At 57.9% G+C, this 18,840-nt stretch overlaps 1 protein-coding gene across 3 annotated transcripts; it reads right to left on the bottom strand.

Moving 5' to 3' along the window:
• Positions 1 to 2,811: 2,811 nt before the first annotated feature.
• Positions 2,812 to 18,517, bottom strand: LOC119106245 (coactosin-like protein). 3 transcript variants are annotated; one of them, XM_037229847.1, is made up of 5 exons: positions 18,425 to 18,517; positions 9,720 to 9,810; positions 6,507 to 6,624; positions 4,044 to 4,166; positions 2,812 to 3,728 (listed from the first exon to the last, which is right to left on the bottom strand). In XM_037229847.1, exons 2-5 carry the CDS (start codon positions 9,794 to 9,796, stop codon positions 3,621 to 3,623), a joined length of 426 nt encoding a protein of 141 aa, XP_037085742.1. In that variant the 5' UTR covers positions 9,797 to 9,810; positions 18,425 to 18,517; the 3' UTR covers positions 2,812 to 3,620. The 3 variants fall into 3 exon arrangements, with proteins under 3 accessions (XP_037085742.1, XP_037085744.1, XP_037085745.1); XM_037229849.1 differs by lacking the exon at positions 18,425 to 18,517 and adding an exon at positions 10,512 to 10,583; XM_037229850.1 differs by lacking the exon at positions 18,425 to 18,517 and having other exon boundaries at positions 9,706 to 9,794.
• Positions 18,518 to 18,840: the final 323 nt, after the last annotated feature.

The raw sequence follows: 18,840 nt of genomic DNA, 5'->3' as shown, positions 1-18,840 counted from the left end.
CCTGCAGGTTCGAGCGCAGGTTTTCACCACGACATTGCTGACTATAATCCCAGAATCTGGTGATCAAGAAGATATTCTGACTGTAAATCTCATGGACAATATCATTAGCAGCGACATGTAGAGCTCAACAGCCGTAATGTAGTAACGAGACTGTCCCTTCGGCTAGATTACTATCTGAAACAAGGCTGTGTGTTCTGTAGTCGTGCTGGGCGCTGGCTGGGAGGTGATTGGTTTTGAGATACTCAATGGGCCGCTTTCGTAAGATCGGCACAAAAGTGCGGGGACATATTTTGCAGCCGCCACTTTCGTGATGGCCGTAATAGTTGGCCCGGGCGCCGACCAGCGGGGCTAAATTATGCATTTCCATTAGGTATCGCTATCACTGGAGCATGGCTACAGACGATTGGGACGAGACCGTTAGCTAGACTGGCGTTGACAATATCGAGCAAGAAGCATCATCCTAATGATAGTTTTTGAAACATTAAATCTTTAATGCGAGCGCTCCGGATTTATATGGGGCTTTGAACTGATATAGCCATCTTGAAGACCTTCCGGTGCTGGTCACAATCCTTTCCGTCTTAAGACCTAAACCACTCTAGTTTTTTAGCTATACGCCTACAAAAAAAGAAAATGGAAAGGTATATCGGGGAGAGTATTTTAAAGTAGCCTTGGCATTCACGGTGTCATAATAACGTCATTCAAATATCATCACTCCACAGGCCACGCCGCGATCATGACCGGGACAAATATATTTGTCCAGGCGTTTATATCTGGCATTCGCGGGCACCATTTCCAGATATGACGACGGTCAATTGGTTCTCAATCGATGTTGAGCAAACTACGATGACGTTATCAAACCACGAAGCATTAAGCATCATATTTTCTAAATAGAGAACTGTGCTGTCTACAGCAGTCTTTTCCACTTAAAAAGAATATCAATAGTTACAGGTGGGCTTATTTCACTATATCTGATGCTTGCTGTCATGTCTTCAAGTGTGAAACATTCCGTTTAGAAAATTCAAGCATTCAAGCTAAAGCAATTGGTCGCTTAGACACCAGCACCCGAAGTCTCGTCGATTGGTCGACCTCAGGCATTGGATTCCCGGCCTCTGGTCGTAGATTTTAATCAGCTGTTGAGCTCGATCATTTTCCTCCTTTCCCATGAGCCTTACAAACAGCCGAGTGTCGTTTGCAGGCACCGCCTGACAATGGGCCCGGCCCGGCCTGTGCACGCCCGGCCCTGTCCGGCCTGGGCAGGAGGGATGGCGGGCGGGGCACAGGAGCGGGTGATACCGTCCGGCCCTGCCCGGCCTGGGCAGGAGGGCTGGTGGGCGGCCCTGCCCGGCCTGGGCAGGGGGGATGGCGGGCGGCCCTGCCCGGCCTGGTCAGGAGGGATGGCGGGCGGGGCATAGGAGCGGGTGATACCGTCCGGCCCTGCCCGGCCTGGGCAGGAGGGCTGGTGGGCGGCCCTGCCCGGCCTGGTCAGGAGGGCTGGCGGGCGGCCCTGTCTGGCCTGGGCAAGAGGGCTGGTGAGCGGCCCTGCCCGGCCTGGTCAGGAGGGATGGCGGGCGGCCTTGTCCGGCCTGGGCAAGAGGGCTGATGGGCGGCCCTGCCCGGCCTGGGCAGGAGGGCTGGCGGGCGGCCCTGCCCGGCCTGGGCAAGAGGGCTGGTGGGCGGCCCTGCCCGGCCTGGGCAGGAGGGCTGGTGGGCGGCCCTGGCCGGCCTGGTCAGGACGGATGGCGGGCGGCCCTGTCCGGGCTGGTCAGGAGGGATGGCGGGCGGTGCACGGGCCGGGCTTGCTCGTCTGCACGCGGCGACAATTCAGCGTGAATGGTGTGGAACGTTCAAGGCCGTCGTGAAGTTACAACATGCAAATGCAAGTCAACCACCAACACCTAATGAGGCATGAGATACGCAAAGGTGATTCAGACCGTACGCCATCACCTCCTCGCATTGTGACGAGACGGGCTCTGCCTTTGCAAAATCTTCCTTTTGCTTCGAGATAATGTCCTGCATTATTTTGCTGCACTCACGTAAAACAACAAAGCTTGTCCGTTCAAACGTACTGAGATGTGGCAGTACGACTTTTAAAAGGGTTGTTTTGACTTTTTAAAGCATTGAGTAGTTGGCATGTACATCACGCATTACAAACTGCTGTTCAAGGTTCTGAACATCCCAGGTCTTAACTGTGCATCGTTTTGGTGAGGTAGAACAATACCAGCTCCAAAGTGACTGCGCGGCTTTACAAATCGTTGGGTGTGTACAACGTTCTCTTATAAAAATTTTGAGGCCTCCGCGCCAGCTGAAAATTGGCAACACAAAAGGATAATTGAATGCAAGAACTTATTGAAAGGTATACAGAGTGCTGCATACAGGGAATGACGTACGCTTCAAGCTCAGTCAGCTATCAAGTTTGAAGCTATCTAAAGCTGCAGACAGACTGTCGGCTTCTCATATAGTAATACGGCGGCTCCCCACCCGCAGCGTGGTGAATCAGTACGGTGAGAATGATCGAGAGGCTTCTATCACTTGGCATGCGCTGAAACAAGCGGACGGACGGAGCGCGAGTCGAAATCACCATCTCGAAGGCCGTCCGGCATCTTAGAACGTGCTGTTCGGCTTACGTGAAACGTGAAAAAGGACCTAGGCCCGTCGTGACAGCAACGTCCCACCTTGCCATCGCGTCCAAAACACGGGGAGGGGGGGGGGGGGGGCACATCCGCGAGATGAGAGCCGGGGTGATGGGCAACCTAGAGACAGTTTGGTAGCACTCGTTCTGCAAGCACGTCCTGAACTAGCAAGACATCCAAACACGTGCGCTTAGCGTTGTGTATTATAAAATTTACGCGTTGCAGAGGTGGAAACCCTCCAACCGCGAAAATGCTTTCGCGAACGCAAACGCTGAGGAAATCGCAGCTTCTTGGAATGATGGCATTGTCTTGGAATGAGTCTACCATATGAAACGAAATAAAGCGTTCCATAATGGAAATGCAAAAGAGCAATACAGGAATAGCCTAGGACGGCGCACACCAGCATAAACCTATGGCCTAGGGGTGGCCCATTCTGGCTTAAAAAATGTTTGGCGAACAATCGGCAAGACTAGGCATCGACACCGCCGTCCTTCGCCGGGCTCTCGCATAATCACAGTGCAAAGATGCGTGATCCTGACCCATCACAGCGCAGGCAGGCACTGACAGCAGTCGATGCCACGGGACCGAACACGTGACGGCGACCACGCGCGCAGCAACAATACAATGACAAACATCGCACCACCCCGCCCGCTGGCCGCACCAGTACCGCGACGCGGCCGGTGGCCGGGCGCTCCGCCGGATGGCGGATGGCGAACAATGTCCCATAACTCCAGAGGCGATGAATCGGCGGAAGCTTTCCTCTGCCCGCGGCGAGACAGGTTGTGACGTCACACCTGCTGGAACCAGACGTCACGTCCGGCAGTGACGTCACGTCGGCGGGAGCCGGCCACCGGCCCCTGTCGTGACCGGTGTCAGGTCAGCTGGGATTGTTCGTGGGCGCCTGTGACCCGCCGCCCGGCTGCGACGCCGCTGTGGCCGCGTCCGTTCAGCCATGGCTGCGTCGGGTAGGCATCTGTGACCCGCGCCAGGTCAGTTGCCGGTGCCGTAAACAGAGCCGCCAGCCTTCTCCACCCGGGAGCGGATGTACTCCAGGTCCAGCTCCCCCCGCGACTCCAGCATGATTTCCACCGAGAAGTTCTGAAATCGCCGCACGCACGGTCGGTTAGAAGCCCGACGAGGCCCCCGAGTTGCAGAGCTGCCAGGGACCCGACAGGCCGGTGAATGCGCCCAGGGATGTCCGCTGGCGAGGAGGATAAAGAGCAATCGTTCCTCGCTCGTAAAAATGGTGACTTGCAGTTGGTACGGTTACCGAGGATCATAACGCCGACTTAAGTGTCAGCCATAGTATCGTGGGCTACGCCGGAGCCGACACTCCAAAACCAAGCACCGCGCCGTTTCGCGTCTCGTGGGCGGCAACCCCACCAGGGTCACCCCATCGGCGCGCGTGCTGACCTGGATGATACTCTTGACTACGGCCCGGTCGGTGGACATGCGGGCCCGCTTCAGCACGCTGACGTCAGGTCCCAGCCAGATGAGCAGCACAAACTTGGTCCGACGGCTCATCTCGTCACCCGTCTGCGGCGCCCAGCAGGTTAACGCCTCCGATGCGGGGTCGCAGGGGTCACAGCGGACGGCAGGGTCATAGGGGTCGGGCAGATAAACGCGGAGCAGCGGGCAGATGAGAGAGCAAGGAGAGTGAAGTCACAGAAGTCAAAAGATCCGCCGAGGGAGCAGAAGCCACAACGGTCAGATGCGTGGACAAAGCTTCGCAGCTTGAGTTGGTATTGAGAAGTGACAAATGATGCAGCCTACCCCCAAACTACGCCAACGAACGACTCTCTTACCGGATTTTGAACAAAGTTTTCTCAAAGGTGAGGGAGAGGGCTGGAGTTTGCCATTCCCCTGATTCGCCGTTTTTCATGACGCGGACTGCGAGGCGGTCGAGGACGACCCATCTGCCGTTTCCAAATTAAGAAAGATAGAACTTAGCATAAGCCACCAGTGAATTATCCACACCTTGATCTCTTAATTAGTAATAGTTTCATGTTTTTATGTTAATAATTGACTTTATCATGTCAGATCAAAGGTCCAAATTCCCGAAAGAATAACGTTTTCATCTTGCTATACTCATATGTACGAAGCCGTGCGTCGTAGGGACACACACCCTAAACATGCGTTCTTCTTTGTTAATTATGAATACAACAGCTCACAGTTGTATGCATTTTGAGTCCATTATTAAGATGCGTGACTCCGTTATCGTAACAATGCCGGCTCGCCGAGGGCAGCCCGTGGAGTCGTCGGCTGCCGCTCGCCGCCCGCGTCTGCCGTAGGCCACCACGCAGTGTTCCTCGAAAAACGTCCCCTGCCCCGACACTAGACAAACTGGGACACGTCTTTGGTGTCAGAACACGCGCAGTGGACGCCACGTAGGCCGCTGAGAATTTGGGCGTGCTTGAACGACATGCCAGAGAGGTACCCCCAGAAAACCTCAGGGAGGTCGCATCGATCCCCCTGTTCCGGCGAGGGTTAAGTGTTGAGGGAGGGGGCTGGAACTCCAACCCAACAGGAAACTACGCCCCTGGTCCGATGTGTCATTGCGGGGAGCAGAAGTGCCATGAGTCAGGCAGGGGTGAGCGAGCCGAAGAAGGCCACGCGAGGAGAGCAGGCCGGTGAATAGAACATGGCCCATACAGCTCGACACAGGGTCAAACCAGGCCACGGTGATCGGGAGGTTCGGTGCAGGGCTCCAGGACAATGAGTTTTATGCAGCTTGAACATATCATGGACTACGCTGATCAGCAACGGAAAGGGGGTCGGCTGACGACGCGGACATGCTAATCACAGAGTACATCCTGGCAGTACGGGCAAAATAGCTCGGGGCAAGGCGAGTGTGTGTGGGGGGGGGGGGGGGGGGGGGGGGAGCGCACATGCGCACCGTGCAAAACAATGTCCGCAAGTGTACATGGAAAAAAATCCCGCACGGTAATAACATTGACCACGTCGCTTGGGTGCAGCTAAGTGCTGATAAGCAGCTTGCAGCGCGATGGACAGTTGAACAACTCAGTAGCAATCCGGTTCTCAACATGTTCCGAAAGGAAACCCGCTGTTTCGCGCTCGTAAGTTCTTGCACCGTCCTGCAGGACATTGTCCGGAGCGATGATCGGCACGGCGGACACGTCCGCTATACACGCTTCCCCCCCTCCCTCTCCCCGGGAGTAGAAACGGTCGTCACGGTACACTGACATTGATACGTCCATCATGGTACACTGACATCGATGCGCCCATCACGGCACACTGACGTTGATGCGCCCATCACGATACACTGACGTTGATGCGCCCATCACGATACACTGACGTAGATGCATCCATCACGATACACTGACGCTGATGCGCCCATCACGGCACACTGACGTTCATACGTCCATCACGGTATACTGACATTGATGCGCTCATCACGGTACACTGACGTTGATACGCCAATCACGGTACACTGACGTTAACACGCCCATCACGGTACACTGACATTAATGCGCCCATCACGGTACACTGAAGTTGATACGCCCATCACCGCACACTGACGTTGATACGCCCATCACAGTACACTGACGTTGAGACGCCCATCACGGTACACTGACGTTGATACGCCCCTCACGGTACACTGACGTTGATACGCCCATCACGGTACATTGACGCTGATACGCCCATCACGGTACATTGACGTTGATACGCCCATCACGGTACACTGACGTTGATACGCCCATCACGGTACACTGACGTTGATGCGCCCATCACGGTACACTGACGTCGATACGCCCATCACGGTACACTGACGTTGATGCGCCCATCACAGTACACTGGCGTTGATACGCCCATCACGGTACACTGACGTTGATGCGCCCATCACGGTACACTGACGTTGATACGCAGGTAGCCGAACGCCCGGTCCCCGTCGCCGAAGTGCTGCTGGAAGGCGTCGAAGCCGTCTCCGGTGCTGGAGCAGATGATTTGACTGCCCTCATACTTGAGCACCATCCTGCAGTCAGACGAGCGAGGTCATGACACGGCGAGGTCGATACACGGCGTCCCTGCTCCGGTCGACACGGCGTCCCTGCTCCGGTCAGCTCAGCTCAGACTCTGGGCATCGCGTCTTGCTATTGCCTCAAATGTTATGGTGCTAGCCTGCACCTCTCGCCAGGAGTGTCACTTTACGTTCACGGTAGCCCCACCCCTTCCCCCCCCCCCCCCCCCAATGCTAATCTGAGCCCCCTCCCAGATGAATATGCACACAAATGGAATACTGGACCAAGTAAATGTAGGCAATGTCCCTGAATTGATGGCACACTAGATACCTGAAGCCATCAGTATTGGTATCACATTCTTTCATACCACATAGTGCTCTGTGGGTACCTCACATGTTGAACCGGGACGTTGATACGCCTGCAGGCCTGATACGCCAACATGGCCTGCAGTATGTGGCAGCTTTTAATCATAAGGTGGGTTGCTTTGAGGTATAAGGGCTTTACAAGGCTGGCAATTCCCGGAGCACGAGCGTCGCATTCAGAACATCGCACGAACATCGCGAGCATTCAATAATTCGGGCTGTGGTGCCCTGCCAGTCGCCCAGTACGCCGCACTGCGCTAGGGGCTGCCCAAGACACCGGCGACTGAACCGAAAGGTTTCGATGACACGTGCCGAGCAAAAACATGAAAACCTATCGGCGGATGTCGGTGCTTGCCGCAACGACTAAAGAACTCTTTCTCAGTTTCTCAAACGCTAAGCGTGAGATTGCCAAAACCACAAGACGACGTTTGTATGTTCAGCCTCCGAATATGATTACGGCCGAGCAGCGATGTTAAATCCTGAGCAGCATTTGTTGCACCATGTCCCATGGCTGCGTGCCGGACCGCCATGCGTTAATTCCTGGGCAGTGTTTGTTGGACCATGTCCCATGGCCGCGTATCGGACCGCCATGTGTTAAATCCTGAGCAGTGTTTGTTGGACCATGTCCCATGGCCGCGTATCGGACCGCCATGTGTTAAATCCTGAGCAGCGTTTGTTGCACCATGTCCCACAGCCGCGTATCGGACCGCCATGCGTTAAATCCTGGGCAGTGTTTGTTGGACCGTTTCCCATGGCCGCGTATCGGACCGCCATGTGTTAAATACTGAGCAGTGTTTGTTGCACCATGTCCCATGGCCGCGTACCGGGCCGCCATGTGTTCAAATAGTGGTCCATGCACTCTCCACAACGCGCGTTTCCAAGGTGTTCATAAACCCGGTCCGAACGCTGCCGTTCCGTGTTGCCTTCATAGCTCATGCAACATCACTGGACTGAGCTTACAAGACACCTTATACGCTGCGTTTCTCCGTGAGCGCATTCCTTTCAGCCGATTGGCACATGCTTGGCGAGCCCTGCTACCAGCTGAACACGCTGGGGCCTCGAGGGATCACCAAACTGGCATGAATTTTAAACTAGCACAAGTTTATGTTATCTTAAATCCGTGCAAGTGATCCGATGGTCCAGTAGCACTCACTTGACATTTTTGTGATTTTTTGTGTGTGTGAATTACGACCAATTCTAAGCTTTTTTCACGAAGCTGAAGTTTAAAATGACTTGGAAATGGAAAGTCATTTTTCGGGGAAGTAACTTCATCGGACGCATAAGACAACATTTTGACATCGAAACGAAAATTTAAGTGGGCGAAATCCAACCACACACCAGGTGTGGGGGTTACATTAGGCTTATGTTATCGAACTTTCAATTGATTTGAGAAAGTGACGCCTTGGCCTTAAAACTTGAAAATACTGGATCGAAAACGGTCCGAATCACAATCCTCAAAAATGGTGGGTGAGCAACCAAATACAATTATATTGAATAGAGCATCAAACTCCACAGATGCAGCAGTTCACGCATCGACCACCCATTCAACTTAAACTGATGCTGATTCAGCTGCACGGAAGCCTATCAATAGCCTAGGGCGTATGCGAATTTCTGTTCCAAAATACATTCGTGTGACAATTGAAGCGCCCAATGTTTATGTCTGTGGTCAGCATTGTTTGTATGCACGGATAGGAAAGGGTTGTTTATAGAGAGCAGGGAGACTTGTACCAGTTCTTACTCTGAGCCTCCCCACATCTAACGCGGATAGCATAAACATTCGCACATCTGCAGACAGCTATTGCATTCAGCAACATCTGTAGCAGTTGGAGCTTGGAGAGCACACGTTTGCTTTAGTCATAACTGACTTCTGAATGAACTCCTTTTCGCGATATGACCTGCTTCACCCTGCGATAAACTGTGGCATATGGTGGGGGCTTTGTATTGATGTTTTGTTTGGCATGGAGTTGGCTCCATTACAAGAAGTCCAATACTGCTTGCGTTGCGATATCAATGAAAGTACTTTGCCTCTGTTGTTCCACAAACCATCGTGATTGTGATTTGCCTCAGAGCAAAATCCTAGGTGCCTACACCGACCAAAGGCGATAAGACCCCGGGAATCGTGCCTGCCTAATCACTGATGCAGGTCAGAAATAAATGAAGGGCACTTGTAGCTACACGAAAAAGATAGCCGGCGTATCCCAGACAGCCATTAGACAGTCCAGTGTAAACCAGACCACCGTTAGGCAGTCCAGTGTACGCCAGACCACCATTAGACAGTCCAGTGTACACCAGACCACCGTTAGACAGTCCAGTGCGCACCAGACCACCGTCAGACAGTCCAGTGCACGTCAGACCACCGTCAGACAGTCCAGTGCGCACCAGACCACCGTCAGACAGTCCAGTGCACACCAGACCACCGTCAGACAGTCCAGTGTACGCCAGACCACCGTCAGACCGTCCAGTGCACGCCAGACCACTGTCAGACAGTCCATGCACGCCAGACCACCGTTTGACAGTCTAATGTACACCAGACCACCGTTACAGTCCAATGTACCCAGACCACCGTAAGCCAGTCCAGTGCATACCAGACCACCGTTAGCCAGTCCAGTGCATACCAGACCACCGTTAGCCAGTCCAGTGTACGCCAGACCACCGTTAGACAGTTCAGTGTACGCCAGACTGCCGTCAGCATGCGCCTGGAGTGTGCACGCTGAGCTTGCGCTGGTCGCTCACCGCCTCCTGCTCACCAGGTCACGTCCGGCGCCTGGTCGGAGCGCACCTCCTCATAGCCTGACGTCACCGAGTCCGCGTCCACCGTCGTCATGGCGACGAACTCGTCTGAAATCAAACAGCGGAAATCGAGTCAGCTTGCTCGCTGCCGTGTGGACGTTGGGCGTGGCGACTGGTGCACAGCGATGGGGCGTACGAAACATGTGGACCCGGAAGGGGAGGAACGGGGGACGCTATCGTTCCCCACGCAGACTACATACCGATTTGATGTCCATCAGATGACTTCACTTCATAAAATGGCGCGAATGACCCTCTTTGGATGCTCTTAGCCTTTTAATCATACGTGACAACCAATGGAAAACACTTTGTGCGTCAATGTCTCTGTGTTTTGTGAATCTCCGGCGCAGCGTGACAGGCTAGCTCCTCGCACCTCGAGCGGGGCATGCTTTGATACGAGGGTGCCAGAGCGGCAGGGGATCACAGCGCTCCCTAATTTTTTATATAGGATATCATTTGCCACTTGGACTTGGGGACAAACTTTCGCATCGGCTCAAAGATGTCACATAGTAAAGAATTTCGAAACATTTCACTCTCGACGCCCCCCTCCCCCCTAACTTTAATCCAGACACACACACACATACACACACACACGCACGCACACACACACGCACGCACACACACACACACACACACACACGCACACGCACGCACGCACGCATGCACACACACACACACACACACGCACGCACGCCCGCACGCACGCACGCACACAAACACACACACACACACACACACACATGCGCACCCACCAAGGCTAGGTCCCCGCTGCCACACCCATCAGCCCAGCGCTCGCCGCCAACGCTCCCACCCTGACCGAGTTCTATCGCGTTAGTTCCGCGGCTGGCCGCAGCACGGCGCTGCCGGCGTCGGCTGGCCGGCGACGGGCTGGCGGCCGTCGTGGCGCCGCGGCTGCAGGGAGGGGAGGGGGTCCCGAACGAGCACGACGCCGGATCGTGATGTGCAGCCAGTGGCGGCATAAGTGGAGGTAGGGAAAGGGGCGGTAGGGGAGGCAGCCACAATCTCAACGCATTTTTCTCGCTCAAATGACTGCATAGCAAACGTCGGCAAATATTTACCCATAACAACTAAACACAAATCCTGCTTCCTAAGAAGGCCAGTGACCCTGCCCCTTGACACTCCACTGGAATCAGCTGGAATCTGTGACAACTTGAGGAAAATCTTGAAGGGTCAAATCAAAAGCAATGCTGTGCTCGTTCATGACATACAGAATTCGTGATATATGGCTGACAGATTTAGAAAACAAAACAACGATTCATGTACATTATGATAACCGGAGAAGCAACAAAATCATACCAGATAATGCATCTAAGCTTATCCTGAAATGACCTTGACCTTACCCTCACCCTTGGCCTATGATACCACCCTGAAATGCTCAGAAGTGCAAGAACGCGCTCTAGCTCGGTGCTAGTTACCAATCCGCTCAACTTTTACCAGGCGTGCTAGAGAAGCCTGGAAGCGTCAAAAGGTTGTGACGATCTTAACGCGCTTTGCGCGACCTGTGAAATAAGCATTCACGTGCCAAATATCGACCCAGCGACGTACAGCTGAAATCAACCTGGGCTACCGAATTCCGCTCGAATGTTTCCGGTCTGACGATCAGGCTTTCAAGGGCCGAGGGGCAAGCCGCATTGATCTTCCCTCATGCGCTCAGGCGCGGTGAAGCCCTGGGCCGCGTTCAGCGTTACCAACAGCTGTCCACAAGTTGCAACCTGTGACGCCAGAGGCAAATGCGTCACAACAGCTCCTTCTGCTTGGAGGATGGTCGCTCGTGTATGACGTAGGCAGCTGCGACGTCATCGTTGGCAGCTCAGGTAGGTACGTTTCCAATGGGGATTGCGGCACTGACGGCGCCCGGTCAGTGACCCGAATCATGACGTCACCGGGAAGCGTCACATGAGCGGGAATGACGTCAAACCCGGACAGCGGCTTGACCGCCAAACGGCACTGTCGGCCGGCAGTCGGCTGGGTGTGAAGGCTGAGGACATGTGCAGCACGGCACAGCTGGCCCGAACCCGTTTTTTTCAAAACAATGGCACTTTCATTTTTGTGAAAGGCAAACACACGGTCAAATTCAGCGCGCGCTGTTTTGATCAAGTGTTGTCCTTCTCTGATAGGCATTAGGAAAGGCCTAGCGAAACGCCCTTTTCAAATGGTCCAGTTGAGGCGACTCCGCTGCGAGTAAACCAGCTGGGAGAAGTCCCGTTAGACATGGTACGGACAGAGCGAGGCTCCGTTAAGGCCCGGCCGGAGTGAGGCGCTCACAGATGTCAGCATTGATGTCCCGAGTCCTCACCAGCCCCGCTCCGGACCACTGCCCGAAACGGCGCGACGAGAAGCGCTCGGCCGTGTCTCGTGACGTGACGGAACGAGATGGCCGCGTGCATCCCACGCCACACCGGTGCTGCCGTTGAGGCCGACCGACCGGACGACAGTGTGTCGCTCGGGGCGAGCCGCCGCGGGTCCCGCCGTCTCCGGCGCCTCTGACCTGCCGCCGTCACACACCAGCCGGCCCCGGCGCTGCGTCCTCGCGTCCAGGCTTCACAAGCGTCAGGATCACGTGCGCTGGCGGCCGCGCCACGCCGCGCCGCTCCACGCCGGCGGCCGGCGACCGGTTCCTCGGAACGGCGCCAGGAAGTCGGTCGCCGGCCGCGGTTCCCGGGACGCGGGCCGCCATCGCCCGGGGACAGACCTCAGCGGGACGCGCCGCGGTGCGGCCGCCGGCGCGCCACCCGGGACCGGCAGCACCGTATAAGGCAGTGGGCCCGTGACCGGGGCGGGGGTGGTGAGTCACCCGGTCCCGCAAAGCCTCCATATCGACCCGGCGTGGTGGCGCGCTGCAGGTCCCTCCCCGGGAGTCCAGCCCAGTCGGCGTCGGCGCGGCGGGACGGCGTGGCGGCGTCTCTCCCGTCCGGAAGTCGCTCGGAGCTCCTCCGATTAAGCCGGGGTTAAATGCCACCTCGGCTCATTAGTACAGAACGACGCTGAGGGTCAGGAGCTGACGGCCGATATGGTTCGCTGAGAGCTCTTCATCCCGGTCGTTCGCAGATTACGCACATTACGTTTCCGAACCGCAGCGAGAATTTCCGCTCCGTTGGTGCTACAACGCCTCGCTGACCACAGAAGCGCACGATCTAAATCGCGTCGGCATTGACTTCCCACGGTCGGACGCGTACACGAAACAAACCATAAAAACCTGTAGCGCCGGTCCATTCGCGACCGATACGCTGCTCAAATACCGCAACAAGCCAGGCCCAAATACGATATCAAGCTGACTCAACGTCGAGCGAGGCGGTACGGTGTTCGTTCCCTTCCCCTGCACGCACAGCGTTCTGGCCAGCTGTGCCCTCCCCCTCCCCTGCCCATTGCGTGCGGCCCGCGCGTGGTCTGAGTTGGTGCAGGTCATGGCCGAAGCCGGCCAGCCGGCGCGCCCCAACCGGTTTGGACCAGACCTTTGACGAGATGACTGCGGACGGGCCGCGCCGGCCCGAGCGCCGATCGGTTTGGACCAGACCTTTGACGAGATGACTGCGGACGGGCCGCGCCGGCCGGAGCGCCGATCGGTTTCGCAGGACTCCCCTTCCACCCCGCGCCAGCTGAGGAGCCACGAGTCGGTCGCGTCCCGTGGCCAGACAGCCGGACGCACCACCGGGCCCCGTGCTGGCGACGCCGGGGGGAGAACCACACCCACCCTGCGGCTGAGCGGGTGATGACCGTCGCTCGTCGGGGTTTGTGGACGTACCAACAGCACGGGACACTTCGCGCTCGTGCTCGCGCGGCAAGGCTTGGAGCCGCATCCCACACCGAGGTCAGAACTGCATTCAAACCACGCCCCGTGTCCGTACGGGCCGGAGCTACGGGGCACGAGCTCGGCAGCCGTTCCGCCCCCAGCAGTTTCACCTTGGCCCCGTTCCGCGCGGCGGCGGTCTCACTCTGCTGACCGCCGCCGGCGCCGGTCGCGCCGCTCCGAGTCGGCGGACCAACAGACAGCCGGCGCAGCCGCCTGTTGATTCACCTCGACGCGGCGGCACCGACCCGGGTTTGACCCGGGCCTGGCTCGGGGGTTCCCCTCCCTGGCGGCGGTGAGCCCCTGGGCCTCCCCGGGGCTGCTGCGGTCACGGTGGATCATCGCAGCAGCGGGGTCGGCCGCCGCCGCCGCCGCCACCGCCGCCGCCTCTGCGTCACGACATCCCGTGACGGGATCACGTCACGACATCCCGTGACGGGATCACGTCACGGTGTCACGGCCGCGCGGAGGTGGACTCCTTACCGCAGAGCAGAGCTGGACCAGCTCTGGCCACTGCACAGTGAACCAGGACATCTGCGCGTAGCGGGGCTGGACCAGTCATGGACAGTGAACCAAGGCGTCGGCGCCGGAGGACCAGATGTATCCGGAGCGTGGCATTTCGACGCTGTGGATGAAGTAAACGTCTTTGGCTAATTTTTGAAAAGCTTATCGTGTGGTCCATGTCTGACTCTCGGAAATGGAGCGCGTCGCTAGCGGACTTCATATCATAACGTCCGTTTTAATAACGTCATAATGCTCAATACCCTGCTTCGGCTGCAATCCGAGCCTGTGTTTTCAAAAGAAAAAGCTGCTCGGCATTCAGCCAGACGTCACATTGGAGCCAGAGATGATCGGTGTCTTCAGCACATCCAAACTGGATGACATTCAACCTGATTCCGACCAACTAACGAGCTGAACTTCATGGTTTCAGATTATGCCCTGCTGCCAGAAATACGTGCTAGCGATTTCTCGATAAACAACAAAACAATACCACCCACCATCACCAGACCGGAACGACGCCGAAGGACGCTGTCCGGCGGGGTCGACGTGAGCCCGCGGGGTCCGGAGACAGACAGACGCTTGCTACATCTGCTGGTGACCTGACCTCAGCGCAGGCCCTGGGTTATCACGCGCTCGCGATGGTCGCGTCCGGCGGACCTCAGCGAGCTTCGCGGGCGCACCGCCCGGACTTTCGAGGCTTTCCGAGGCTCTCTCGAGGCTCTCCCGCCCTCACCGAGTCAGCTGCACGCCTGAGTCACTGACCTCGCGGCTGCGGCACGGGCCGAGCCGGCTGGTGTGCTGCACGTGCCGCCGGAGCAGACGTGGGTTACCGCAGCACGCGCTGGCACGGGCGCCGTCTCCCCCCCCCCCCCACCGCCCACCTTCCGTTCCTGTGCAGGTGGCGTGCGGAGCAGCCACTTGCGCGGGGCGTTTTTGTTGAGCTCGTAGTCCGTTGTGCTACACAGGATGCGAGCTGCCGCGGCAACAGTCCTGGCAGTAAGTTGAAGGGACACATATCTATCTGCAACCTGCAACTAGCTCCTCAGTAGGGGGAACTCGGCGGCAAAATATACAACAGCCGGTTCTCATAGCTCTTTTGTCGCAGCATCCTCCGGACGGCCGATTCAAACTTTAAGCCCCAACCAAACGACAGGGATTTTGTCATGGTTGCGATTTGTCATAACCACCAAAGTGCACTAAAGTGTATAAAACGTGCACAAAGTCACCCGGTTATCTGGTCAAAAAGTCGTCTGGATAGCCTATGATGGACAAAATAACGCCCGCGTTGTCACTGCTCTCGCTCAATCGTGGCGCCAGTGAACAGGGCAGGCGGCTCTGGCTTCAGCTGGCTTTTGGCGCAAGGGAACTCAACACACCCCAACCACGACAGAGTCTGCCCACATCAGTTTCAGCTGGCGCTGACCACTCCACCGGCTGGAGGTCGTCCGGCGACGGTCGCGGTGCCCGTGCCGGGCCGGGCCGGCTCGGCATGCGGCCGAGGCGGACGCGTCCGTCTAGCGCACCCGTTCAGCCGGGGTCGCTGGCCTATCACCGCCGCTGAGGCGAGGCTTACTGGCTGGATGCCGAGCAGCAAAAACTGGCGGCGCGCGGGGCGCCCCGCCGGCGCACGCCGCCGGACAGCGGCCGGACAGCGGCCGGATGACGGCCAGATAGGTGTCCGAGGGCAGGACAGCGGCCGGACAGCGGCCAGATGACGGCCAGATAGGCGTCCGAGAGCAGGACGGTGGCCGGGCAGCTTTGAACGAGCGTGACAGGGTTCGAACTTGTCACACAGTTGAAGGACAGGTCAGAACAAGGCCCAGCAGTGGGCAGGACAGGGAAGTGACAGAGGGCAGAGCAGAAGCGGGACAAGGCCCGGCAGAGGGCAGAATAGGGGAGTGACAGTGGACAGAGCAGATACGGGGCAAGGCCCTGCAGAGGGCAGGGCGAGAAGAAGCGAGAAAAAGGCCTGGCGGAGGTCAGGGCAAGGGGGTGACAGTCGCCAGAGCAGAGGCGGGACAAGGCCCGGCAGGGGGGGGGGGGGGGGCAGGGCATGAAGACGCAGGACAAGACCCGGCGGGGACAGAACAGGGGAGTGACAGTGGGCAGAGCAGAAGCGGGACAAGACCTGGCAGAGGGCAGGACAGAAGAGTGACGGTGGGCAGGGCAGAAGCGGGACAAGGTCCGGCAGAGGGAGGGACAGGAGAGTGACAGTGGGCAGAACAGAGGCGGGACAAGGCCCGTCAGAAAACGGGGCGGGAGAGTGACAGTTAGCAGAGCAGAGGCGGGACAAGGCCTGGCAGAGGGCAGGGCAGGAAGACGCGGGACAAGACCCGGCGGGAGGGGGGGGGGGGGGGGGCACGGCAGGAGCGTGACAGTGGGCAGAGCAGAGACGGGGCAAGGCCCGGACTGTCGTTAAGACAGCGCGCTGACAATGACTGAAGAAGCGCAAAACAGGAAGGCAGAGGTGTGCAGCGGGAGCAGGGCAGAGGGTGAACGGGAACAGAGGCAGGACAGTGTCTGGGTAGGGACTGCACAGGGTCTGGTTTCACGGTGCATGACAATCGTTAGAGTCCTGTTGAAGGCGCTTGGACGCATCCTGATGTGATGGAATTGCAAATTAGATCCTGTCTGGCTTCGTCCAGTGGCCACAGCTGCTAAGTGAATCCTGAATGGCACGGTCCAGAGCTGCCGGCTGCAACACAAACCGGCTTAAGAGCTGTTGAATGACCCCAGCTCCACGCGCCGACCTTTCCCGGTGTCGGCGTGGCGGCGGACCGGCTGCAGAGACCGCCCAGAGCCTCCATGCCCGTCACGCGACGCTCGCGAGCGACCCTGCTGTGAGTTGGAGGCTGTTGCGGGCGGCGGGCGGCGGCTCCATCGCTCGCTGACCGGCCAAACGCCCCGGGGTCGATAACGGTCAACACTATCCGCCTATACCGACTGCGGACGCCTCATCGGCCAGTTACGACCAGTGAATAACCAGGATTGTGTATAATCAGGCTCAGGGTCATGGTGAAAGCAGTAAAGAGACAATACTGGACGTCATTTGAGCAGGACAGGCTAAGAAAATCAATGGAAAATATCTTGCAGAGGAGATTATCTTGCACGTGACTTATCGGCCAACCCGACAATCTTTGCATTTTTGACGATGCAAACCGTTATAGAGGGTAATTCGGGCGCGCTACCACGCATAAGTAAATTCCAAATGGATGAACGAGATGTGTCGACAGGGCATAGGGCGGGATTGACCCGACCTGCCTCCTGCGCCGCGCGTGGGGCTAACACGACAGAAATCGCACGGATGGCACATCACACTGCATGACGGCCCTCCTCCGTCGCCCGCCCCCCCTCGCCTCCGGTACTGCCGCTGGGGCTCGGCGGTGTCCGCGCTGCTGACCCCGCAGTGTCCCGGCCCCTGGCGGTGTCCGCGCTGCTGACCCCGCAGTGTCCCGGCCCCTGGCGGTGTCCGCGCTGCTGACCCCACAGTGTCCAGGCCCCTGGAGGTGTCCGCGCTGCTGACCCCGCAGTGTCTCGGCCCCTGGCGGTGTCCGCGCTGCTGACTCCGTAGTGTCTCGGCCCCTGGCGGTGTCCACGTTGCTGACCTCGCAGTGTCCCGGCTCTCGGCCGCGGACGGCCCGCCGGCTGTCGCCGCGGAGTGCCGGCGTCTGTACCGGCACCGGCGTGCTGTGACGCCGGCCCGGTCTGCAGCTGTCGCGCGCGTGTCTAACGGGAACCGATGCTACAGACGTGACACGGCTCTCATCAGGCAAACGTCTCAGAGCAGCGGCGCGCTGTCGCGGGTCAGTGACGGCCGGGAATGCCAGGCGCGCCCGCGCCGACGAGTCGGGCAGATCGAATTTGACTGCAGGTCGCCACCAGCCATGCAACTGTCGTTTGATCGGAGGCAGAGATAGGCACGCGGCAGTTGGAATATGCTTCTCCTGCTCAATCGCTTACAACTTCTGAAAGCTGGCCAATGTTCAGTTCTCTCTAGCTTGCCGCACAAAATGATTTTCGCGGGAAATGCTGCATCACGCATGCCGTGCCGGAACGTCAAAACTCTGTGGCCGGCGTCACACCAACAGCGACTGCCAAATTGCATCGTAAAGTCGTCTGCCCGAGGGCGAGCTTTGAATGCAGAGGCGCGCACACCGCCGCGAACAGCACAGTGGCCACAGACATTGGGATGAGCGCGCGTTACAGCAGACGTACCGCCCTCCACGCCGGCCGGCTTTCAGTCACGTACCAACACCGGCGCTGGAGCCTACTCAGCCGGCTGGACCACTGGTGGTGGCCTCAAAGTCACACGACACACTCTTATCCCCGCCTCCGACGCCACGCAGTAGCGCTCACCTGCGTGCCGCTGGGGGTGGCGGTCCGGCGATCGTCTGGGTAAGAACACAGCGTCCACGGCCCGGCGTCGAGCACGAAAGTCTCACCCCTCTACCGACAGTGACTAATGCCCGCCGCTCGGCGAGCCGCGCCCACCGCCTTCACCGCCATCTATCGGCTGAGGCCGCTACTGGACATTCGCCTGCACGACATTTAACCAGAGAAGTGACGCCGCCTCAGCAGTTGTTGGGAAACCTGGGAGGACGGGGACGGCGCTAGGTGCCGGTGGTCCAATCGATCGTCGTCATTGAGGCTTTGCGACGCACTCAGCTGCTGAGGCTTTGTGACATTGCCTGCCTGTCACCCTGGCAGGAAGGGCAGGCACCGCGGGAAATCGAACCCCGCACCTCTGGTCTCCCAGACGTGCAAAGGCTTAC

The sequence above is a fragment of the Pollicipes pollicipes genome, unplaced genomic scaffold (genome assembly GCF_011947565.3).
Source record: "Pollicipes pollicipes isolate AB1234 unplaced genomic scaffold, Ppol_2.1 Scaffold_6138;HRSCAF=7277_pilon_pilon_pilon, whole genome shotgun sequence".
Lineage (NCBI taxonomy): Eukaryota > Metazoa > Arthropoda > Thecostraca > Pollicipedomorpha > Pollicipedidae > Pollicipes > Pollicipes pollicipes.
This window is presented reverse-complemented; position numbering and strand designations above follow the sequence as displayed.